Source organism: Podarcis melisellensis, assembly GCF_964234715.1.
Source record: "Podarcis melisellensis genome assembly, chromosome: 17".
Classification (NCBI taxonomy): Eukaryota; Metazoa; Chordata; class Lepidosauria; order Squamata; family Lacertidae; genus Podarcis; species Podarcis melisellensis.
In genome coordinates, this window is record NC_138534.1 from 10,094,973 (window position 1) to 10,119,308 (window position 24,336).

The following is a 24,336-nucleotide window of genomic DNA, read 5'->3' on the forward strand; positions in this document are numbered from 1 at the left end:
TTAAGGCAGCTTTGCTGGCCAGCGGGTGCAAAAGCAGCTCTGTTTTGTGTGCTTTGTGGTGCTTTAATTCCGTGCTTTTCAGCTCTGATCTTTTCAACCTTGTGATACTGAATTCCTCTGTATTCTGAAGTGGCAGAAACAAATGCTACAATGGCAAACTGATATTGGTTGAACAAGGTATTGGTTGCAGCTTTCGTTCCCTCTCCTTCTCCACCAGTTCATCTGTAACCTGTTTTTTCTTAGTTGCCAACAAGCTGCCTCCCTTTATAGGAAACTCCACTCAGGACTTCCACTCATTATCCTAGCCCTCTGTGAATAATCTGTGCTGACTCCTTAAAACTGTGTGCTCAGGAACAAAGGGATGAGTTTCTCCTTGGTTGATCTTGCAGTTCTCAGTACTAATTTTAAGTAAAACTGTGACAAGCTGCCAACTTCCTCCCATCCCCTGTCAGGCTGCAGGTTGCTATGTAGCAATATGACCACAGGGTTGTCAAGAGTTCAGCACCAAGATTCTGGCCTTAAGTGTTCAGCTGCCACTGTCATCATACTGAATAATGACCCAGATCTTTTTCGGCGCACAGTAGATAAAACTGTAGTCCTTTGGCAGCAACTGTTGCGGCTTCCTTCCAGTGTCTGATCTGGTGAAGCACTCATAATATTGTACTCTCATTCCTGGTAAGCCCTGGCAGCCAAGGCAGTATTACAGCGCAGAATGCCCATCCACACTGAAAAGCAGATGTTCAGTGTGTACACATAATGTGCTCTGTATAATGAGAGCCAACTCAGATGCAGCAGTCAGTAGCCTTGGGTAGGGCGATGTAGCTTTCAGAAAGGTTGCTTGTTTTGCTGATACTGCGACTTTTCTAAAGATCCCTCGGAGGACTCGCAGTTCCTCACTTGAGAAGGTGAGGATCTACATATTTAGATTAGATCCGGCAGGTGTTGGAGAGTTCTCGTCGTGAGGCTGGATTCTTCTAGCCTGCTGCTGATCTCCTACCGGCCACCCTGTGGATGCTATGACACAATCAGCCATGTTTCAGGACAGGTGCAAATAGTTGCCACCAAGCTGCTGTGAGCAAAAGGTTTTCTGCTCCAAAAATCACGACCCCCTCTTTGGCACAAATGGTGCCATGGTGTCTCTGTTCAGGTCCCCCACATTCAGCTTCACAACTTTGTGGTTCTTCATCTGGAAACAAGGACAAGTAAGACGGCATTAAGCAAGCAGATCTCAAAGATCAAACCTACGTTCCCTCAGGTGGACTTCCTTATTTGTGGGCCCAGAGGCCTGGGCTCTTAGCGTATGTCCTCGTCTTTGCTTTCTTAGCAAGTTAGAGGCAGATGTGTTGCACTTTGTGTCTTGGGGATCAAACTTGTTCCTTCCCTCCTCTGGTCCCTCCCATGATTATTATTATAGGCAAAAAAAGAGAAAAGGTGAAGGACCCTTGGACAGTTAAGTCCAGTCAAAGGCGACTGTGGGGTTGTGCCGCTCATCTCACTTTCAGGCCAAGGGAGCCGGCATTTGTCCACAGACAGCTTCCGGGTCATGTGGCCAGCACAACTAAACCGCTTCTGGCACAACAGGACACCATGACGGAAACCAGAGCACATGGAAACGCTGTTTACCTTTCTGCCACAGCGGTACATATTTATCTGCTTGTACTGGTGTGCTAGGTTGGCAGGATCTGGGACAGAGCAACGGGAGCTCACTCCGTTGCGGTGATTCGAACCGTCGACCTTCTGATTGGCAAGCCCAAGAGGCTCAGTGGGTTTAGACCACAGCGCCCATTACTATAGTAAGGGTACTTTACAGTACTGAGATCTTGGCATGAGTGCCCTGCATCAGAAAGACGGTTACCACAACTAGCAAATGGCAGCAGCTTTGAGCCAGGAGCTGCCCTTATCACAGCAACACACTAACTTGATCTTTGTTTATGAAACGTCCCCAAGAAGCACCTCTTGCCTTGCTAGTCTTTGGATCCAGAGCAGCTGTTCTGTCTGCCGAGCCATTTGCTGCTGCTGCTGTTGGGTAGCTCTCAGCAGGGACCAGATGGTGAGATTCTGCTGTTGCATGTGTGCCTGAGGGGAGAGGATATCGGTTAACCGAGAGGTGGGGGTTCTTTTATCCATTGCTAGCAGTTTCTGATGTTTTAGACCCCTTAATCTCAGTCTGCAACCCTGGGGAATTCCTCATCTCAGTTTTCAACCCTGGGGACTCCTAAACCATGACTTCATTCACTTACCATTCTGGGCCATCTATTCATACAGTTACCAGGTCTTCTCTCTGCCCCTTCACCTCACAACCAGTGCAGAATATGACCTCTCTTCAGTAGGACTATGCAGTCACAATTTCAGCCTAGTACTCTGCTTCACCCAAGAAGTCAATCCTGGAGAGCTGTTGCAGCCATTACTAATGCTCTTCAAGGGGTAACATGCTCAATTTACTAGCAGTGCTAATAGAGAGAGGAGTGTGGTGCTCTTATGACAAATTGATATCAAGAGCCAGGAGGAGACAGAGGTACTACTGCTGCTGCTGCTGCTTACATGCAGGTTTCCCTCTATAACCTAACAATAATTTATTATTTATACCCTACCCATCTGGCTGTGTTTCCCCAGCCACTCTGGGCGGCTCCCAACAGAATATTAAAAACACGATAAAACATCCCTAAACAAGGCTGCCTTCAGATGTCTTCTAAAAGTCAGATAGTTGTTTATTTCCTTGATATCTGATGGGAGGGCGTTCCACAGGATGGGCGCCATTACCAAGAAGGCCCTCTGCCTGGTTCTCTATAACCTCACTTCTCTCAGTGAGGGAACTGCCAGAAGGCCCTCAGAGCTGGACCTCAGTGTCCGGGCTGAATGATGGGGGTGGAGACGCTCCTTTAGGTATACTGGGCCGAAGGCCATTTAGGGCTTGAAAGGTCAGCACCAAGACTTTGAATTGTGCTTGGAAATGTACTGGGAGCTATTGTAGGTCTTTCAGGATCAGTGTTATATGGTCTCAGCAGCCAGTCCCAGTCCCCAGACCAGCTGCCACATTCTGGATTACTTGTAGTTTCCGAGTCACCTTCAAAGGTAGCCCCACGTAGAGCGCATTGCAGTAGTCCAAGCAGGAGATAACTAGAGCATGCACCACTCTGGCAAGACTGTCCGCAGGCAGGTAGGGTCTCAGCTGGCATGCCAGATGGAGCTGATAAACAGCTGCCCTGGACACAGAATTGAGCTGCGCCTCCATGGACAGCTGTGAGTCCAAAATGACTCCCAGGCTGCGCACCTTGTCCTTGAGGGGCACAGTTACCTCATTAAGGACCAGGGAGTCCTCCACACCTGCCTGACCCCTGTCCCCCCAAAACGGTACTTCCCCTCTTGGGAGTAAATAACTGCCTAGTCTTATTTATGCACTGAGCTCGGAGAGCCCTAATCCTTACCCTCTCCACGCACACCCCTCCCTGCTGTTCATGCTGTTAAAGCAGACGGTACCTTAAAAGAGATTTGGATAAGCTGAAAATAAGCTTATGAGTTTAAAACGGGTTGGGATCTGGCTTGATATTTCAGAGCAATGAGATGCTGCCACTGAGCTTTCGAGCATCTGTGTGTTGCTTTTGAGAGAGCTGGAATGTTACGCTGTGCTTGGTGTGAAGCTTTCCTAGCTCAGGCCTGGATGTGAGCTTTGGGGCCCCATCAAGCTTGACTCAAAGAGGAGGAAAGGGTTACAAGGCTCCCAAATTCTTAACTGGCTTTGAATAACACAAATTCCCAACTTAACTCCTTCTCACCCAGCCAGCCCTCGGAACGACAGCTTCATGCAGCCCACAGAGGTTCTGTCAGGACTTCATCTGGCCATGGGAATTATTATTGTAGAATCATAGAATTGTAGAGCTGGAAGGGACCCTGAGAATCATCTAATCCAGCCCTCTACAATGCAGAAATCACAATTACATTGGCTCAGCTGCAAATAGCAGCTTTGCATGGCACAAAGAGGTTCCAGTAGGGCGTCTCCTGATCACACAACACTGTCAAAGGCTTAGAAGATTCCATGATCTCTGGTTGCCTTTGATAGCAGTGCAAATGCCAGGCCACTGAGGCTTCTGCTGTCCATGCCGAAGAGTTTGCAGGTAGTTGGGATTGTGGACGCTTGCAACCTCCTAGGATCCATAAATGGTGGTGAGGAAGTCCCCATCTCTACTGGGACATTTGGAGTAAGACAGTCCCCATCACCGCCAGTTTCTTTCAGGGGTGGGCCTCTTCATCTTCCCCCTTTGCTCTCCCTGTGGCTGCTTGAGTAAGCTGAACCATCCTCCTCGGCAAGTTCCCTGTGGCTGCTGGCAGACTAGCTAGAAGCCTCTGGTGGAGTTTCACTCCCAGTTGGATGCCTCCTCCTGTGGAGAAGGCCCATTCAATGATTGCACCTTCTATGAATGGAAGAGCTAGAGGGGTGAGGGGCAAGATCAGGGGTCAGCAAACGTTTTCAGCAGGGAGCTGGTCCACTGTCCCTCAGACCTTGTGGGGGGCTGGACTATATTTTTTTTGGGAAAATGAACAAATTCCTATGCCCCACAAATAACCCAAAGATGCTTTTTAAATAAAAGCACACATTCTACTTATGTAAAAACACGCTGATTCCCAGACCGTCCGCGGGCCGGATTTAGAAGGTGATTGGGCCAGATCCGGCCCCAAGGCCTTAGTTTGCCTACCTATGTGCAAGATTGTCTATGTGAGTGCATGTCCATTGATCTATGCATGAGTTGGTTCATTACTGTATCTGTAAGTTTGAGTGTAGTGATCAGTGGGGCTACACGGAGATGGCTTCTCATGCTGTACAGATTAGCTCAGAGTTCACTTGTCTAGGCACTTCTTCAAGCCCCCTAGAGATTTTGGAGAGCAGAGTGGCAGAAACCGCAAGGAGGCCAGAGCAAGTGACTTAGGGTGTCGCCTTACAGAAGAGAAGGTGGCGGATTACCTTCAAAGCAGAAAATTCCCGTCCCTTATTTTGGAAACCTCGCTCTTCCATGATAGCCAGCATCCCTTCGAGCGCCTCCACTTGTCGCACTAGGTCCTGCTGGCCCGCAAGCATCTTCTGCAACGCTTCCTTGTTGCTGTGAGCCTGCTGCCATCTTGCCAGGCTCTCATCCTATCAAAGAAAGAGCAGGAATGGTGGATGAGGAAGACTGACCAAAGGGGCTCTCTGATGAAGTTGGGACCCTGGCGGTGTGGACTAGGTAGGGAAACTTAACATTGTATGGTCGGAAGATTACAAGATTGAATATGGAGCTATAGGTGTAAGCCCCTGCTTAGGTTCATTATTCATTTGTTTTTATTTTTTAATTGTAAAATGCTTAACACAGAATATCCAAACTGTGGACAAGAGCATATACCGCATTGGCCTGAATATAAGTCGCACCCGGAATATAAGCCACATCTTTAAAACTGGAGAGGGGAAAATTAAAAAACACCCGAATATAAGCCGCTTCATTTCTTGCTGCTCCTGGCTGCATACTGGGGGGGGGGTAGGTGGGGGGGAGGAAAGCCGCATTGTGTTGCTGGCAGCCTTTCCACTACCTTGCTGTCTCCCTTCCAGGCCTTGGGGGAGAGGATGGGGGGCTACGTGTGGGGTGGGCACTGCTTTGCCACGCTCCTGGCACTGTTTGCCCCACGCTCCTGGCTGCATACCATAAGGTCGCGAATATAAGCCGCACTTTAACTTTTCACAGTCGGAATTTGGGGGGAAAGGTGAGGCTTATATTCAGGCCAATACGGTAATATAAAAACCAGCCAGTAAGCATTTTTTTGTCATATCGGCTGCAAACTGAAAGCAACAGTTCAGCTGGGAGGTTTTTTAAAAAGGAAAAGTTTTCAACAGGCATCTGAAGCAAAGGATCATAGGTGCCTGTCTAATCAGCAGAGGGGGGGGGCAGCATTTCATAAAGCTGGTCAAGGCCCTGTTGTCCCACCAATAAAATATGACTACCGCTTTGCTCTAGTGCAATGCCTTTTAATCTGGGCTGGCGCTGTCTTCCCTCCTTCCCCTGCCCTTATAATTTAAACACAGTTACCTCCAGCCCCTCAACAATCTCTCTGATCTCTTCCTGCTTCTGCTGGGCTCTTTGGGTCTGACGACGCAGCTCCTCCAGGCCCCGCTCGTAGAAGTCGGAGCTGCATCTGATCTTGTCAAGCTTCTGCGTCGTGGACTCGTAGAGGTCACTCAGCGTGCTGGCAAACTGCATTACCCCGTAGAAAAGAATGTTTACCTCCTGCGGAGCCGCGGGCTGCTGCTGGCCTGTGAGGATAGGGGCAAGCATGGCTGCAGAAGGCAGCAAGATACTCAGGAATAGGAAAGTCAGCATGGCTGTGACTTGCAAGCCAGTGGAAAAACCGAAGGAAGTAAGCCTGCCGCTTTATATGCAGAAGCGAGGGAGGGGTCCGATGGGGAAAGAGACGATTGAGCTGGACTGAGCAACCCACTCCAGCATTTAATGAGCCAGCAGTATTTTAATCCTGGGCTCTCATCCCACACTTAGCATGGGCACAGAACTTCTGACCTGGGGCAACAGAGTTGCACAATGCTGGCAGATGGCAGCTTATTGCAGAGGCACCTAAAGGCTAACTTTGGATTCTGGCACCTCTTAACGGTTGCAAGAGGTTGCGGGGAGGGGAAGGTGGCGTGTCTGTCCAAATGCTGGCTATGTTTATCCTGGCTGGGCTGTGGGATGAGCAACGTGATGTAATCCGCTGCCTCTTGGAGAGGGTGGCATGAAGGACTGGCGTGATGCAAAGACTTGATGCTCCAAAGGTCTCCTGCTCTTTTACCTTTATGGACTGAGCATGCTCTGTGCATATGGAACTCTGACCAACTGCGGGCAGAGAATGGGAGACCAGAGGGGCAGGAAATGGAGTAGGAGCTGTTGGTGGGCTGAAACTCTGAACAGAACACATTTTAAGTTATCTGCATAGCCTGTGAAAATCCCTACTAAGTTGTACCTTAATCTTTGAGTGCAACTGATTCCCAGCAGGTGTACATTCATTTCTTTTGCAGATAAGGAAAAGGTGTTCTGGCAATCGCATCAGTTATGGGTCTCTCTGCCATGTACACATTTGCTGCCGCTCTCCCTCAGAACTGTAAAGAGTCCCCTTCTCTTGCAGGAACCTGCTGTATGTTTATCCCCAAAGCCTGAACTTCAGCAGTCGTCAAGGTTCAGTGCGGAACATCGCGGTGAAGCTCCAGTTCATGGCTGGAGAGGACCCTGGCCAAGCCATGCCAGTGAGTGGCTTCCTTACAACTTTTGCAGCTCCACTGGCCTTCTGGAGCAAAGATCTAGGTTGTGCTGTGAGGGAGCGAGGGAGCATCTGAATATAAGAAAGGAAAACAGAGAGCCCAATATGCCATTGTGCCCAAAAGTTTAGTCTCCTAGCCAGTCCCTCCCTGTATTTTGAACTCTCCCATTTCTCACACTACACCAGTGTGATGTAGTGGTTAAGAGTGGTAGTCCTTGTAATCTGGTGAACCGGGTTCGCGTCTCCGCTCCTCCACATGCAGCTGCTGGGTGACCTTGGGCTAGTCACACTTCTCTGAAGTCTCTCAGCCCCACTCACCTCACAGAGTGTTTGCTGTGGGGCAAGAAGGGAAAGGAGAATGTTAGCCGCTTTGAGACTCCTTCGGGTAGTGATAAAGCGGGATATCAAATTCAAACTCTTCTTAATTATACATAGTTTGGAGGGAACAGTTTTGCTAAGCAGATTCACAGTTCCCATTCTTGTGAGGCCCTCTTGGGTCAAGATCCTAGCCCTCATCTATTGGAAAATATAGCCACATCTGTGGCAGATCTAAGCCTCCGGGGGTGGTGCTTTCATTCGAAGGGTGGGCAGCTGGTGACCTTCCATGCTGAATTCTAGCCAATGATCAAAGTAACTCCTTCTGTAGCATCCCTGGTTCAGGTGGCAGGTGCTGCTGTTGCCACCACCACCCCTTTTAGTTTCTCAGGGGGATTAAGGAGAGGGCAGTGGCGTTGGTGAGGCTCTAGCCAATGTGGAAAAGCATTGAGACATACCGGGTAATTTTTTTTTGGTAAGCAAACATTGAAAATTGCATAGCCTTTTCAGGTGGCCCTTTGACCGTCGCGTCCTCAGGCTCCCTCCCTGTGGTCTGCTGGACTTCAGCCTCCCTGTCTCTGACTAAGTCTATTTCTGGCTTTCCTAACAACCCCAGGTCATCTTTGGGAAATCGAGTTGCAGTGACTTTGCAAAAGAAGCTTACACAGCTGTTGTATACCATAACAAGTGAGTCCTAAGTAACTATGGCGGCAGGATGGGATAATTGTTGCAAATGAGGCAGGGAGGGGAGAGTTGCAGCTTTGATCAGGATGCATAGCTCCCTGGATAAGGAACCAGCAGTCTCCCAAGCTAACTGCCTCATAAAAATAAGATTGTTCTCCTGTGCAATCTTCTTCCTGGCAGTTTTCATTCCTGGGGAAATTAGAAATTGTCTGATGCATTCAAGATCCCCTGTGGGTGGGTGAGGCTCTGGCTTAGCCAGTGCTGGCTCCTGGTGGACCACTGTGACATCCCTCATGTGTCCTGCAGGTCCCCTGAGTTTTACGAGGAGTTCAAGCTAAAGATCCCAGCCAACCTGACGGACAACCACCACCTGCTCTTTACCTTTTACCATATCAGCTGTCAGCAGAAGCAAAATACGCCTTTGGAGACCCCAGTTGGCTACACAGTGAGTGCTTTCAGAACTCATGGCGTTTTGTAGCTCAGAAGCCGAGCTCATGTGCAGAAGCTCCTCTGTTCAAAACCCATGTCTCCGGTGGCAAAAGATTTCTGGTAACTTTAAGACTTTGGAGAGAAGCTGCCACTTAAGCGGCTCTGGGCTAGATGAACCCATATCCTGACACTGTGGAAGGCCTAATAATAATAATAATAATAATAATAATAATTTTATTTATACACTGCCCATCTGACTGGGTTTCCCCAGCCACTCTGGGTAGCTCTCAACAGCATATTAAAAACACAAGAAAACATTAAAAACTTCCCTAAACAGGGCTGCCTTCACATGTCTTCTGAAAGTAAGGTAGTTGCTTATTTCCTTGACATCTGATGGGAGGGCGTTCCACAGGGCAGACCCCACTACCAAGAAGGCCCTCTGCCTGGTTCCCTGTAACTTGGCTTCTCGCAGTGAGGAAACTGCCAGAAGGCCCTCACACCTTCACCTCAGTGTCCAGGCTGAACGATGGGGGTGGAGACGCTCCTTCAGGTATACTGGGCTGAGGTTGTTTAGGGCTTTGAAGGTCAGCACCAACACCTTGAATTGTGCTCGGAAACGCACTGCCAGTCAATGTAGGTCTTTCAGGACTGGTGTTATGTGGTCTTGGTGACCACTCCCAGTCCCCAGTCTAGCTGCTGCATTCTGGATTAATTGTAGTTTCCGGTTCATCTTCAAAGGTAGCCCCACATAGAGCGCATTACAGTAGTCCAAGTGGCAGATAATCAGAGCATATGAGACAGTCTGCGGGCAGGTAGCATCTCAGCCTGTGTACCTGATGGAGCTGGTAGACAGCTGCCCTGGACACAGAGAGTGCCCTTCCATCTCCTGTGGGGGATTCCTGTCCTTCCATCCACCTTGAGTAGTGAAGATTTACAAGGTGGGGTACAGTAACAAATCTTCCTTCTCAGTGGGCAGTATTTGATTTGCTGCTGTCCCCTGCTCAGTAAAGGCAGTCTGTGGGCAGGGAGGGGCAAGTGAAGGACTGACAAGAGAAGACATGTCATCCTGCTAGGACTCACTCAGGCCTTTTCTCTCTCTCTCTAGTGGATCCCCCTCATGCAACATGGCCGGCTGAGAACAGGACAATTTTGCCTGCCTGTTTCTGTTGACAAGCCTCCTCCCAGCTACTCGGTACTCACCCCTGATGTAAGTAGCGGCTGTTGTAAGTAGCCTGGGGAAAGGAGAGTCCCTTGAAGGGCTTCTCCTTGCTTATGCTGAAGTGAGGAATGTTCTCTTCTTTTCCTTGTTGCCTCTCATCTCCAGCTTTCCTTCTTCTCTCACTCCTTTGCAGACACCCTTTAGTGGCATTATATTTTATCCCTGTTGCTTCTTTGTAGGTGCAGCTGCCTGGCATGAAGTGGGTGGATAACCACAAGGGGGTCTTCAATGTGGAGGTGCTGGCAGTGTCTTCTGTCCATACTCAGGTGAGAGGAGGTGGTGAGGTTTTCACGTTGCAAGGAATGGAATGTAGAGCCAAGTAGAAGCATGACTCAGTTGAGCCATGTTCTTGCATGCCAGCTGGGATTTTTGCTCCTGCATCAACTCTCCTGTCTCCAGGCTTTGAACTAAATTAAAGCCTGATGCTAGCTCACTTTCTAGCACCATGCTTGTGGAAAGCTGTTTGCAATGTTTTTTTAGAAGTCCAAAAACAGCTGCCTTATTTTTCAGTTTGGAAAAATCAAGGAGCATCTCAGAGAGAAAAATGGGGTTTTCTTGGTTACTTCATCAAAACAATGCATGTTGGGAGAACATACATCTGAGCCATTTACCTCTCTGGGGTTTAGGATACTGAGCTGGACTGAACATCAGTTTGGTTCAACTTGGCAATCCTTAATCTTTCAAAGAGAAATTATTAAAGACATACAAAGGATTCTTGAGATAGCACATATCTGCTCTTCTGTTGATGTTGAAATGAATAAAGGACACTCCATATTTAAGAGATGCTTTGAAGTTGCACCATAGTTTTCTTATCCTTTATCCTGGCAGGACCCATTTCTGGACAAGTTCTTCACCTTGATCCATGTGCTGGAAGAATACACTTTTCCCTTCCGCCTAAAAGACGTAATCCTCACAGAAAACAACATGGACTCCGAGCTGAAATCCAGTGTGGGCAACCTACGGGTGGCTAGCTTGGAGTCCCTGGTTGTCTTTAGCCACCAGATTCTCAACAAGCTCATCCAACTCATTGTGTACCCACCTGTTATCGCAGGGCAGATTGGTGAGTGCTGTGCTTCTCCTCCTATTCCACTCCCTATCCCATGGTTACCATTGTCTGGGCCATACTGAGTTCTTTGGTTGAGCATCTGGGATGCTTCACAAAGGGTCTTCAAAACCTGAAATTGAAGCATTCTCACATCTTGCACAGTCTTATGGTAAGAGACAGGGTTTTCCATACTGGCATCACTCACTCCAAGGATAGGGTAAGGGAAACATGGGTTGTGATAGAATCCCGGCTTCATAACTCTGGAAATAGAAGGATGTGTGTTAAAATGGGTCAGCTTGCAGGTTGGGAAGAGTCGAATGAAAAAGAAATACACATAAAACAAGTCAGCAATATAAGAGTGCACCATTCATTTGGTTAAATTTGGGTGGGGTTCCCCAGGAAAAAAGAGACTACTTTTGAACAAAACTCCTTTCTTAATATAAAAGTGGAGGGCTGTTATGTTTGGGGCATTTCAGTATCACAGTTGTTTTAACCATTCATCTACAGTGGTACCTCGGGATGCGAATGGGATCCGTTCCGGAGCCCCGTTCGCATCCTGAATGGAACGTAAGACGCGATGGCGCGTCTGTGCGTGGGTCGTGTTTTGCCGCTTCCGCGCATGACGTCATTTTGAGCGTCTGAGCATGCGCGAGCAGCGTAACCCGGAAGTAACACGCTCCGTTCTTCCGGATTGCCGTGGAGCACAACCCGAAAGCGCTGAACCTGAAGCACATTCAACCCAAGGTATGACTGTACTGACAGTTGCTTATTACTTTTCCATTTACGTGATTGCCAGTGTTGCTGTCACAATTAAATTCACTTCTCTGAAAGATCTGCCTTTTGCTAGGGACAATGTGTTTTGTTGTTTCCCCCTCACCCAAGTCCCCTGCCAAAAACTGAGAACTCATGGGAAAGGGAGAGGTCTTTTCTTTCAGGGTCAAGAACCCCTCCTGATGTTTCCCACCCCACCCCACATCATGCTTTAAAGCAGGTGTTGGAAGCAGTGAGCAATAAAGATTTACGATGTGCCTTTCTTCTTCTAAAGTACAGCATGCAGCAATAAAGAAGACCAAAGTCCCATTTGTATCTGTATTCTTCTGCGCCTAATTCTAGCTACAGCTGCATCTTTCTATGTAAGGATTTCTGAAGGAAAACATTATTTTTTGGAAACATATTCACTACATTTTTGGCACAAGGTCAACCTTCTTCCTAGGTTAAACGTAGGGAAGTGTTTTCTTTTGGTTTTTAGTTTTCAGCAGTCTGTGCATTTGTTGTTCGAGGAGCTAGAGATGGGGAGGAAGAACGACAAGTGGTAGACCTTGCAAACTGGGCAATAGCCCGCATTTGCTCCTTTTTTCCAAATTTATGCACGCCCTAACATGCTACGAATTCCCAAGATCAAGCAGCCTTTCATCCTTCTTGTTTGCTGAAAACCATCTAACCTTTACTTGCCCTTTCTGTTCCAGTGTTTGGTGTTTTGAGCCACTTTTTGGTCATTAACACAAGTCCACACATCTCCCCATTTTCTCAGTGAACCTGGGCCGTGCTGCCTTTGAAGCCATTGCCGTGATGGTGAACCAGATCCACAAGAACCTTGACAGCAGCCAGGACCAGCATGGCCACAACCATCTGCTGACCTCTTACATCTTCTACGTTTTCCGTCTGCCTGTGGCAGAGCCAGGCTTACCAGGTATAGCACAGAGTGTTTAGTTCCATGTGTGTGAAGGAGGAGGGGGAGGAGCAAGTGCCTGGCTGTCATTCATGTTGCCCTGGGTGCCATTTTCCCTGGTCTGCAACCCAGGCGCTCCAGAGTTATGAGAGATGCCCAGCTCCTTGTGCTGATAGCAGTGTGTTTCTGTCTCAAGGAAAACAGCAGCCTGATTTGATCAGTACCCAGCGGACACTGTGAGATTTTTGCAGGCTTGGAGTCGAGAGGCAAAAATGAGCTGCGCTCCTTCCTTCTCTGCCTACCATCTCTTTCCTTCCACTTATTCTCCTCCTCCCTCTACCCCCATGAAATTAGTCAGCAGCTTGCCTGCCCCTAAGGGATAAATGGGCATGTTCAGGGAGGTGCCTAACTTGGCTCCATGAGTTTCCTCCCAGGAAAGGTCATATGTGGGACAGATGGGACTTCTGAATAATTTAAGGCCAATTGAAGCGGATGAGTCATAGCAGTAGACTAGTAGCTTTTAGGCACAGAGTGCATAGCCCAAAATGAACCATGAGAAGCTCAGGCTGATGTGCTTAGTGCAGGGGTTGGCAATTTTTTTTAGTAGTGGGCCGGTCCACTGTTCCTCAGACCTTGTGGCGGGCCGGAGAAGTGGCACGGGGGGGGGCTGGAAGAAGAGGCAAGGGGGGCAAGTAGTCCTCCCCACTTCCCAGCCCCAGCCACTGTGTTTACCTTCCCAGGAGCTGCCACCACCACCACTACTGCTGCTGCTTCTTGTGGGTAGGCAGAGCAAGCTCGTTCACTCCACTCTCTGGCCCACAGGAGCACCAGGGTGGCTGCGGCGGGAGGAAGAGGCCACTAGCTAGGGATGATGGGAATTGTAGTTCCAAAACATCTGGAGGGTTGGAGTTTGCCTATGCCTGATTTATGGGCAACTTGACTGTACCCACCAGGAAAGGCAGGACTTGTAGAGCCTTCAACTTCCATAGGGATATTAGGGGGTTGAGGACAGAAAGTTCTACAGCTTAGGAAGATGCACCAACTAATAAAACCCAGCAACAAAACATGGCCATGCCACCGGAACATGGAGGAAAAACAAAGATTGAAAAGAAGGTATCCCAGATCCTACGGGGGAAGTAATTCTGGAGCGCAGAAGTGTGACCCGGCCAGATCACGCCCTCTGGCTGAGCCAGAAGGACTCTTCATTTGAGATGCTCCATTCTGGTGCAGGGAGGAGGCATCCAAAGATAAAATAATGGAGGATAAATTGGGACACAGTGGCAGCCCCTTGTCTTCTCATGGCCATGGGAAGTGATGGCCTATTCATGACTCCTGGAGGCATTGTCCCTCAGTAGCATTCTTCCCACCCCAATATGCCCATCTGTCCTTTGACTTAACCTAGTGGTCTGTGTGTGTTTGTGTTTTACAGAGGCTGGAATGCCACCCCACAGTGGCCCCATCCAGTACGCCACCTTGTCCCGCACAACTGGGCGCCCTGTCAGCCTGAATCTCTCTCGCTCCAAAAGCATCAGCAACAGCAACCCTGACCTCACCACCACACCAAACTCCCCAGATGAAGAGGTTCAGAAGATTGTTGGCAGCAAGGTAAGCGCTGCTGAGGGTTCTTGTTAATTTATTTATACTTAACCTTTTCCCCTGATGGGGGCTCAAGGTGACTTACAGATAGAATAAAGGTAAAGGGACCCCTGACCGTTAGGTCCAGCCACGGATGGCTCTGTGGTTCCGTCGCTCATCTCTCTTTATTGGCCGAGGGAGCCAACATACAGCTTCTGGGTCATGTGGCCAGCATGACTAAGCCGCTTCTGGCGAACCAGAGCAGCGCACGGAAATGCCGTTTCCCTTCCCGCCGGAGCAGTACCTATTTATCTACTTGCACTTTGATGTGCTTTCGAACTGCTAGGTTGGCAGGATACAGATAGAATAGGAACAGCTAAAAACATAGAAGAAGAAAAATCATTAAAAAATGATAGAATTAAAACTATATATAGGTATAAAAGATCATACAGAGAGTTGCAGTAAAAACACCACAGCACCGGCCCTTTCATCAAAAGCAGTCAGTTCCCAAAAGCCTCTTGGAATAAGAAAGTCTTTACATGTTGGCAGAAGGACAAGGCAGAAGCCAGTCTAGCTTCTTCAGGGAGGGAGTTCCAAAGTTGTCCAAGCATCATATACTACAAGGATGTGAAGCTGGATCCATCCCTTGGATCGGAGCCTTATCTCCCCCACCCTCCATGGAGCAGGTTTGATAGAGGGGTGGGGCAGCTTATGTGTCAGTCACCGGATGGCACAGTGATGTCAAGTGACCCCCTTTCTTCCTTTTTTGTCTACGTGGTTTGAAATCAAACCACGTAGGCAAAGGCACATTTATTTGCAAGCCCCAGTAATTAAAGGTGGTTTGCAGGCGCAGAACTTTGTGGGTGCTTGCAAACTCCATCTTAGTCTGCCTCAGGCCAGATGTCGTTTATGACTTCAGGTGGAGGTGACATGAGATGTAGGGCAGGTGAAGGCGGTTTGACTGAAACAGCCTCATGGGCCAAGTGGGGAGGCCCGGTTGGGATACTGCCAGGGAGACAGAGGCATCAGGCAGGCCCCCAGTTGTCTCCGGACGATCACCGGTCTCCCGTGGAACAGCATCAGTCAATTTACAACACAAGCCTCAGAGTCATTCCAAGACCCATGCACACCCTTTCAGCAGAGTCTCCACAATGAAAGATGCAGACAGAGAGAGAGCATATTTACAGCTTTATTCAACGTAGTTCAGAACAAAGGAAAAACATGACTGCTTGCCTCCGTGTCCAGGAAAACAGCCGGAATACAAAAGCTATATACAAACGGAAGTTCCCAACAGACAGTGTTGGGAGTAATCAGGCATGTGATACACAACAATCATGCCTGACCCTTGTAGGGTGGAATGGAACTATATCCTAACAGGGCCAGAGGTTTTCCACTGGTCACAAACTATCTGTATACATCTGGCATTTTAATAATCACATAAATAGGACCCCAGTAGTCATTGCAGCAGTGAGCTTTGCTATGAGTGCCCAAGTGCCACCCTCCTGGGCCCAGCACCAACTTGTACCACCCTGCTACTAATCTTAATTCTTTGTTTTGGAAAAACAATTGCCTGAAATAATACTTTCGCTGTTTTGAAACATTGGAGGGTGATCACTGCCATTAAGTTTCTTCAAGGGACAGATTATGTGTGGTGTTTTGTTATTTGGTTAGCCCTGGTATGCAAGTTTTTTTTACAAAGGAAAGTACAGCCAGTGTGGGGGTGAGGAGGTCAAACTGGATCGGGACCATGGCATGAGGTGGGTGGGTGGCTGGGTGAGTGGTGGTCTTTAGCCCTTTGCTTCTGCTGTCATTCTGATCAGAATCACCCCCTCCACGCGCATGCTTGCTGTTCATAATTGGAGGAAAGCAGAGTGGGAGACAGTATAGATCAGTGGTTATCAACTTTTTTTGGGCCATGCCCCACCTAAGCATCTCTAAAATCCTGATGCCCCCCGACATATAATTTTATTTTTATTTTAAAAATGTGTATGTCACAATATATATTTATATACTGTATATGAGGCCCCTAGAACCATAAGAAATGCAAAAAACACTGTTAATAACTCATTTTCAAATTGACCCCCTTAAAATCAAATTGCCGCCCTGTGGGGCATGTGCCCCACGTTGGGAACCCCAGGAATAGACCCTTACAGGTGATTCATGCCATGTCCTCCCCTATTATTTGTCCTGCTTCCCTATCTTCCCTACAACCTGGTGCCCCACTTAGGTGCATTCTGTGACCATAAAACATATGGCACACAACCCCCCAAGTCAGTGAGCTTTGTGGCAATGGAAAACCTGGGCTTCTAATGCATTGTGATGCTTTGTGTGCATTCCTTTTGGTCACTTGCATGGAAATTGCAGGCCCTGGTTTAACTAAGGCTCCTCCTCCTTCTCTGCGATCACAGCAGCAATGGTTGTGGTTCTTTACCCTTGGTTTCTTGGTTCTGATTGTTTTTCCTTTCCTGCTCTTCTCTTGCACGCTACCTAGGGGATTGACCGCTCTCACTCCTGGGTCAACTCAGCATATGCCCCCGGAGGCCCAAAGTCTGTGCTTCGTAGGAATCATCCGAACTCCAGCATGGATCTGAAGCAGGTGCCTTTGCCTTTCCCCTCCCCTCTCCCTGGTGCTCTGACCCCTTGCTCCTCTCCTTGACTTGCTCACCAGAGTATGCCTGCCATTAATGCCTGCGTTGGGGTAAAGAGTAATGTTTTCCCAGAAGGCTCGAGTTGGGGGGGCTGTTGAGCCCCACAACAGGCATCAGGGGACATGTTTTTCATGAAAAAAATGAAAATGAAAGCTGCCTTCTTGGACTGACCTTTGAAATTTCATCTGCTTTTTCTTTGCCACTCCAAAAGAATGGCATTACAGTCAAACCTCGGTTCCCAAACGCCTCTGTTTTGGAACATTTCGGCTCCCGAATGCCGAAAACACAGAAGTAAATGTTCCGGTTTTCGAACGTTTTTCAGAAGTCGAACATCCGCCACGGCTTCTGCTTGAGTTCAGGAAGCTCTTGCAGCCAATCAGAAGCCACGCCTCGGTTGTCGAACATTTTGGAAGCCAAACGGGCTTCCGGAACGGATTACGTTCGACAACCGAGGTTTGACTGTATTATTATTTGTGCCTTTTTGTGACAGAACTCACCTCCAGCTCTCTGTCTCTCAGTCCCCATGGCAGCCATTTTGTGCTGGTACCCATGACACTTTGATCGAAATAGGAGTACTGGCACTTCATTTTCTACCCCAAAGCGCTGATCATTATTAATATTAATTGTTATTTATTCTGTTTATATTCCACCCTTCCTCCCAAAAGAGCCCAAGGCAGCATTAGATTTTTAGAGGCGTAGTCCCAGCGTTATGAGGTGGTACAATGAAGGTTGCACTGCCTGACACGGGAAGCATAGTTCTGATATCGGTAGCCTTCTGTCATCTGAGGTTTGGTAATGTCAGGGGAGAGGTTTGTTTGCAAAGGTCTGTGCAAGGTTTTATTTATTTTCCTCACGCAACTGACCCTTTTGTGCTCGCTGAAAGCAGTTTGGAAGAGCATTTGAAAGCGCGCAGACATAATGCTGTTTGACACCCAGGGTGCAGTTAGGAGCCTGGGCAGCACCTCACCTCCTCTGCTTCCTCCTGGGTTAGGTCTGTCGTGAAATCTCCTTTATGGATTATTTTATAAATGCTACCTGCATTCTCTTCATGCTTCGGTTTCCCTTCCATGATGGATCACAGTTGGCAGGATTCTTTGCACTTGACATTTGGTAACCCTGCCTGGAAGGCGGAAGGGGCAGGGGAAGACGGCAGGTGGATCGCGCATGCAGAGGAGTGACTGGCTTGGTTTGCAGGTCTAATTTGGGCCAAAGCAGCCACTAAACTATTGACGCAGGAACTGCTTCTCGCCAGGGGCCACACTTCAAAGCGCAGTGGGGAAGGGGGAGTGGGAGGAGCCGTTGTGGTGAAGTGCAGAGATTGTGGAAGTTGGACTAAGGGGATTTCAGTTAAAAAAACACCCTGTCAGCAATTATAAAGTTTCCAGGATATCCTTGAACCAGTCTCCACCTCACAACCTAACGTGCTGCAGGATGATGCATGAGAATGAACAGGGGTTAACCCCATGTATGCTGCCTGGAGATCCCTGAAGAAAGACAGAAGCAAAAATGTGATAGATAAATTTTTAAAGTGTCTTTTTGTTTTAAGGAAGCAGAATTATGGATAATTTGCTCCCTGGCTTTTTTGAACTTGCAGCCTAAGTATATGTGAGGTTCAAGGTTTCCAAGGTTCTCTCTGCATCCATATAATACAGTATCCACCTTCCGAAGTCCTTCTGCACAGTGAAATTAGGCAGTTTCTGGGCTTGCACAGCTGCTTCCTCCACCATGCGCAGCAAACATATGGCCGGTATTATGCTTCTCTGTGAAATTGTTAATGTGTGCTGGACGTTGGACACTCCTGTTACATGGGAAAGATGCGTCTCCCACACCTATCCTATTCTACCCTACCCTACCCTACCCTACCCTACCCTACCCTACCCTCAGCAGTCAGTGAATATTATTGGGAAGAAGCCATAACGCGTGTGATTTTATGTAGCATTCTCAGTACAGGGTGAGTTAGGTACAGCGGTACCTTGGTTTGCAACCGTTTTGGATTACAACCACGTCAAACCCTGAAGTGTGTGTCTCTTTTTTTGGATTACAACTGATTATTATTTTTTGAGGCCCCATTGATGAAAGCATGCCTTGGGTTTCAACCTGTTTTGGTTTACAACCGGACCTCCAGAACATATTATGGTTGTAAACCAAGGTATCACTGTATTTTCCTTATCAGAGCTCTCTCAGTTGGGCAATTGTCTTTCACTCTGCAACAGTGCCATCTAATGGCAGCTTTGTGGACTGCAGGTACCTGTCTCGCCTAACTGCTGATAGTTACACTTGCTTAAAAAAATATATAGCTGCTATGATGAGCGCGCATCCTATGGCTATAAACAAGCGCTCTCCATACCTTTGCTGTACGTTTGCCTTCTAATCTACTGAACTGGACAGCAGTGCACCACTAGAGAGGCAGGCAGGAGTGGAGGCCTGGGTCTTTACCTAAAAGCACCCCATGGAACCTCCTGCTCGCCCTGCGTGCAACAAGTACTCATCCTGCCAGGGCAACAGGTTGATTACACTTGGTGTTTATTACTCTTATTGAACATGCTCCCCCCTTGTGTGTGGGACGTAGTCCTGTTTGTTAACTGAGTTGCATATAAGCATTGGTTTGACCTATCTGATCTAGGTTGAGCAGCCCTGAGTCTGGGGACCTTGCTAATCCATTCTAGACTCCTGCTTCCTTCCAAATTGTGGTTTGCTTTCAAATTCTGGCACTTTTCCTGCAAACCATCACCTCGCTCCTCCTTCCATCCCGAGTAATACCTCTTCACCACCACTGTGTCCTCTTCTTTTCTCTCTTGCTTCTGCTCATCTCACAGGCTGCGGAGCGAGCACCTAATCGTATCTCCTCCTATCTTGAGAACTCCACTTTTCCTCCGGCCACCCCGATGAGATCAACAACCAAAAAGGTAGAGAGAGCCTGGGAAGCACCCCAGACATGTCGCCCTGGAAGACAAACTTAAGACTAGGATCCTATGCACCCTTGGGAGTAAGTTGCATGGATTTAAGTGGAACTTCCTTCCAAGTAGACATGCATCGAATCCATCTAGCATAAGCAGTGCTTTCTTTTTTTCTAAAAAAAATGTTTAGGGGTACTCTCATTTTCCTACTCATATTGAAATACTGTCCCTCAGTGAGGCCAAACTTAGATTCGCAAAATGTTTAGGGGTATGCATACCCCCAGAAAAAAAGCACTGAGTATAAGTATTTGGTTCAGAAGGAAGTGGCGCTGGTTGTTGTGAATGTGTAACCATGTTATGTGCTCTGAATAGGCAACAGAAGCGCAGGCAGCTCTGCGATGTGGCGTTGCCTTGGGTAAGCCCTTTGGGTGGAGATCATGTATCTGTGGTTGGTTTCTGCCATGAAGAAATTCAGGCCCTGCTGATTTTGGGAACCAAATCAATTTAGTCATGATAAAAATCCCACCCTCCTCTGAATGCTATTCCGCTTGCTCTCATACTTTCATTTCTACTTTCTTTCCTTCAGTGTTATTTGCCATCTTTTTGGCTTTTTCTCGCAGAGCTAGTGCTCTGAGTCTTCTATTCATAATACACAACTCACCTGAACCTTCCTCCCATGTCTATGGGAGACATTCAATGTGTCTGCCAGGAATAAACATGTAGACTTCTTGCTTTTAGGTAGTCTTAGATGGGAGCTGCTCCTGGCTGGAGCTCATTGGGAGGGAGGACAACTTGAGACTCTTGGCTACTTCAGCTTTTGTTATTTTATTGAAAGCATATTTAACATTATATGGATTAAAAAAAACCCCAACCTAATCAAGAGGAAGGAAATGGGTCTGGGCTGTCGAGTTCTGAATGCAGATTGGTCCAGAGTCCAGACTGTGCTGTTGTATCCAGATAATAGTTCTTTGAGAACTACAAGGGAAAGTTGGATGCTGATAACTCTGTTTAGACACGAGAGCAGTTTTGTGTGTGCCCCCCTCATTCCCATTCTGCATGCAGAAAGCCTGGAGTGAACAACACAACCAGTTGCTAAATGGCTGTGTTTATAGCATGTATGCTACAAGGCTTCTGACTCCTTGGCCACTGACTCAGATGAGGCCATGATCTAAGTGAGATGAGTTGGGTGGGTGTCAGTTACACCAAAAAGCATCCATCTGTGTAAATTGACAGGGGAACGAATGACTCCCCAGAAATCTCATTAGAGATCTGTGGTGCTTCAGACTAGGCCTGTATTCCAAAACCTGGCCCATTTCCTAGTCTTTGTCAGTCATTGTTTTTTAACCTAACAGCATCTTCTGAAGATCTGTGACCTTTTTTTGACAGGCAATCAAACAGATTCTGAGCTGAAGAATAGGGTGTACAGATGAGGGCTGTATTTTTACTCTCTCTCTCTTTCCCTGGTTTGAAAGCAGCTGGTAGCTCCAGAAGCACCAGCCTGTGACTCTGTACTCAGTCCTGCAATGGTTGACGTGAATTTCTGCAAGGGGCATGCTGAGTGTTTTCTCTCCTTGTAAATCTCTTTTAGCTGCTTCATGAAGAACTGGCCCTGCAGTGGGTGGTGAGCACCAGTTCCGTGCGGGAAGCTGCCTTGCATCAAGCCTGGTTCTTCTTCCAGTTGATGGTATGCCCCTTGCTGCTGATCTCCCTAAAAAAATTGTTGGCCTTCTGGCCAGGAGCATCCATGATCTGGCTTTACGTGTTGCCTTATGTAGACTGTCCCTTTGCTATCCAGCTTCCAAATTTCTGCTTTGCACAGTGTCACTACAGAAAGTTATGAGAGAACTGAGTTGTCCCTCAAGGTGTATCCTAGATCAGCCTTTGGAAAAAAACAACCACCTTCGCTAAAATATTAAGCAATGAAAAGAACTGATGTGCAGTTCTACAGGGTGCTCTGTTGAAAGCACCACACCTAGGTACAAATTTCATCATTTTGTATTTGGAAGTCGAGGAAGGTTTCCGAAAGGAACAGAAGTATGAGTCGCTTTATGATAATCCCAGTGGCAGACTTCTCAGATTTAAAGTGAAATTCTTTTCTGCCTGTCTTATTTTGCCAGTTCTTTTTAGGATATTTAACCTCTCTTCAGTCAGGCCGGCAGCTTTGGCACAGTAGTTTAAGCAGCCTAACTGATTTTCAGCTGCTCACGTGCAGATAGTCCCAAGTAGAGTGCACTCTTCTAAGAGAGGATTTCCCCAACCATGGTCAGCCGTACAGGTCAGCTCAGTCTAAATTGGAATTCCCAAAGGGGTTAGAATAATTGGGCAGTGGCTGCTGATCCAGGAGAATGAAATGCCCTTGATGTTCTTCTTAGGTGAAGAGCATGGCACACCATCTGTTTTTGTGTGACAAGCTGGAGGCACCTCGCAAACTGCGTTTCCCTGGCCGTTTCGTTGATGACATCTCAGCCCTGGTGTGCACCGTCAGTGCTGAAATCGCTAGCCGTTGCCAGAAGGTTTGTGCAAGGTTTCTCTTGTTTGCCTGCCTCTCCATCCATTCCTTCAGAGTTTCCTATTCGCATCACTCCACAAACAAGCCAAGCGACTTAATTCATGTTTGCATGTTTTAAACCTTGACCTGCATTAGAGTGCAAACTTTAAAAAGTGCAGTGTTGGGAGCAACAAGGTACAGGTTTCTCTACTTTCCCATATTCTTCCTCCTAAACTACAGGTGTAAACAAATAAAACCAAAGCTTTACATTTTCATATACAGTGGTGCCCCGCAAGACGAACGCCTCGCAAGACGAAAAACCCGCTAGACGAAAGGGTTTTCCGTTTTGGAGGCGCTTCGCAAAACGAATTTCCCTATGGGCTTCCTTCGCAAGACGAAAGCCCATAGGGAAATCTCCAGGGACAGCGGGGAAGTGCAGCGCGTCTTCCCCACTGTCCTCGGACCTCCTCCGAAGCTTGGCGATGTGGCGGAGAGCCCTCCTCCCCCCGCCAGGCTTCAGAGGGCTTCTCCGAAGCCTGGCGATGGGGCGGAGAGCCCTCCAGAATGCTGTTCTGAATGTTGGCGGTGGGGAGGAAAAACCCTCCTCCCACCGCAAGCCCCGGGAACAGAGGAGAAGCGCTGCGCGCCTTCCCCTCTGTTCCCGGACCTGTCCTGAAGGCTTGCGGTGGGAGGAGGGCTTTCCTCCCCACCGCCAACATTCAGAATGCTGTTCTGAATGTTGGCGGTGGGGAGGAAAAACCCTCCTCCCACCGCAAGTCCCGGGAACAGAGGAGAAGCGCTGCGCGCCTTCCCCTCTGTTCCCGGACCTGTCCTGAAGGCTTGCGGTGGGAGGAGGGCTTTCCTCCCCACCGCCAACATTCAGAATGCTGTTCTGAATGTTGGCGGTGGGGAGGAAAAACCCTCCTCCCACCGCAAGTCCCGGGAACAGAGGAGAAGCGCTGCGCGCCTTCCCCTCTGTTCCCGTACCTGTGCTGAAGGCTTGCGGTGGGGAGAAAAGCCCTTCTCCGCACCGCCAGCCTGGCAAGCGGTCTCCATAGGAACGCATTAATTGATTTTTAATGCATTCCTATGGGAAACCGTGCTTCGCAAGACGAAAAACTCACAAGACGAAAAAACTTGCGGAACGAATTAATTTCGTCTTGCGAGGCACCACTGTAACTCCTAGGATCTCTCAAGTGACAAAAAACATAATGGATATGGAGTTTCCTGCACTGAATGCCCTAGAATGTATTGTTGTGACCCACTTTTCATGTAAAATGTGGTTTTTAAAAAACAACCAAAGCAGACTATCTGTATAAAATAGTATCCTTGCTAGATTAAAACATTAATGGTGGAGATATAGCAGCCCTTAATAATATAGGTAGATACATTGCAGCAAGTCTTACCCACCTTCTTTATAAATGTGCATCCATTCATGCATGTATATTACATTTGAGTGACTTTAGCTGTATTAACCCCCCCAACCCGCCCGCCCCCCCCCGCAAACTACAATTTTTAAAAATGGGTTTTAAAAAAGAAATGGTTTATGTGATTATATAACGCAACAAAAAAATCCAAAGATGGCTAGTTGTTCTTGATCTCCCTTTAAAATTCACAACTGGAGCAAAATGGAAACCTTTGTGTATAATCTGGTGATAACTTCTATACGAACCCCATTGAAATGTGTGGGAATTCTGTGAGATATCTGCCCCATTTTGATTCTGTGCTAGCAGTTTGCACTCGCTCACGTGGTCTTAATCCCCTCTCCCACTTGCTCAGTTTCTGACCCTCCATTCAGGGTTGCCAGAGCCCCACAGAAGCCCCTTCAATTGCCACCTCACATACTTCTGTGCTTCTTCCGCAGGATATTGAGCTGGTGGAACGTCTCAACAGCAGCCTGGCCTTTTTCCTTAATGACCTACTATCCCTCATGGATCGCGGCTTTGTCTTCAACCTCCTGCGTTCTTACTACAAGCAGGTAACAAGAGGAACCCGGTGGTTCTCTTTTCCCAGGCTGCTAATTTTACCTCCTGGAAGAGGGCACAATAACTAGGAGAGAGGGCACGAGTTTTATTTAGATAGGTGGCTGCGGAAAACT

General features: G+C 47.9%; 2 protein-coding genes across 7 annotated transcripts in view; one reads left to right on the plus strand and one right to left on the minus strand.

Moving 5' to 3' along the window:
- Nucleotides 1-24,336, plus strand: part of DOCK6 (dedicator of cytokinesis 6) — a 100,629-nt gene that overhangs the window by 36,384 nt on the left and 39,909 nt on the right. For 2 of the 4 annotated variants that reach the window (XM_081893625.1, XM_081893626.1), the window contains exons 15-27: nt 7,138-7,255; nt 8,201-8,271; nt 8,575-8,713; nt 9,803-9,904; nt 10,096-10,182; nt 10,745-10,976; nt 12,493-12,651; nt 14,060-14,235; nt 16,697-16,801; nt 19,670-19,759; nt 21,339-21,434; nt 22,123-22,263; nt 24,103-24,216. In XM_081893625.1, the coding sequence (XP_081749751.1) occupies nt 7,138-7,255; nt 8,201-8,271; nt 8,575-8,713; nt 9,803-9,904; nt 10,096-10,182; nt 10,745-10,976; nt 12,493-12,651; nt 14,060-14,235; nt 16,697-16,801; nt 19,670-19,759; nt 21,339-21,434; nt 22,123-22,263; nt 24,103-24,216 (1,630 nt within the window). The remainder of the gene's footprint in view (nt 1-7,137; nt 7,256-8,200; nt 8,272-8,574; nt 8,714-9,802; nt 9,905-10,095; nt 10,183-10,744; nt 10,977-12,492; nt 12,652-14,059; nt 14,236-16,696; nt 16,802-19,669; nt 19,760-21,338; nt 21,435-22,122; nt 22,264-24,102; nt 24,217-24,336) is intronic. The other 2 variants (XM_081893627.1, XM_081893628.1) reach the window with 2 other exon arrangements.
- Nucleotides 3-6,522, minus strand: LOC309360216 (uncharacterized protein). 3 transcript variants are annotated; one of them, XM_081894865.1, is made up of 4 exons: nt 6,051-6,511; nt 4,958-5,128; nt 1,954-2,076; nt 3-1,186 (listed from the first exon to the last, which is right to left on the minus strand). In XM_081894865.1, exons 1-4 carry the CDS (start codon nt 6,339-6,341, stop codon nt 1,100-1,102), a joined length of 672 nt encoding a protein of 223 aa, XP_081750991.1. In that variant the 5' UTR covers nt 6,342-6,511; the 3' UTR covers nt 3-1,099. The 3 variants fall into 3 exon arrangements, with proteins under 3 accessions (XP_081750991.1, XP_081750992.1, XP_081750993.1); XM_081894866.1 differs by having other exon boundaries at nt 1,961-2,076; nt 6,051-6,501; XM_081894867.1 differs by lacking the exon at nt 1,954-2,076 and having other exon boundaries at nt 6,051-6,522.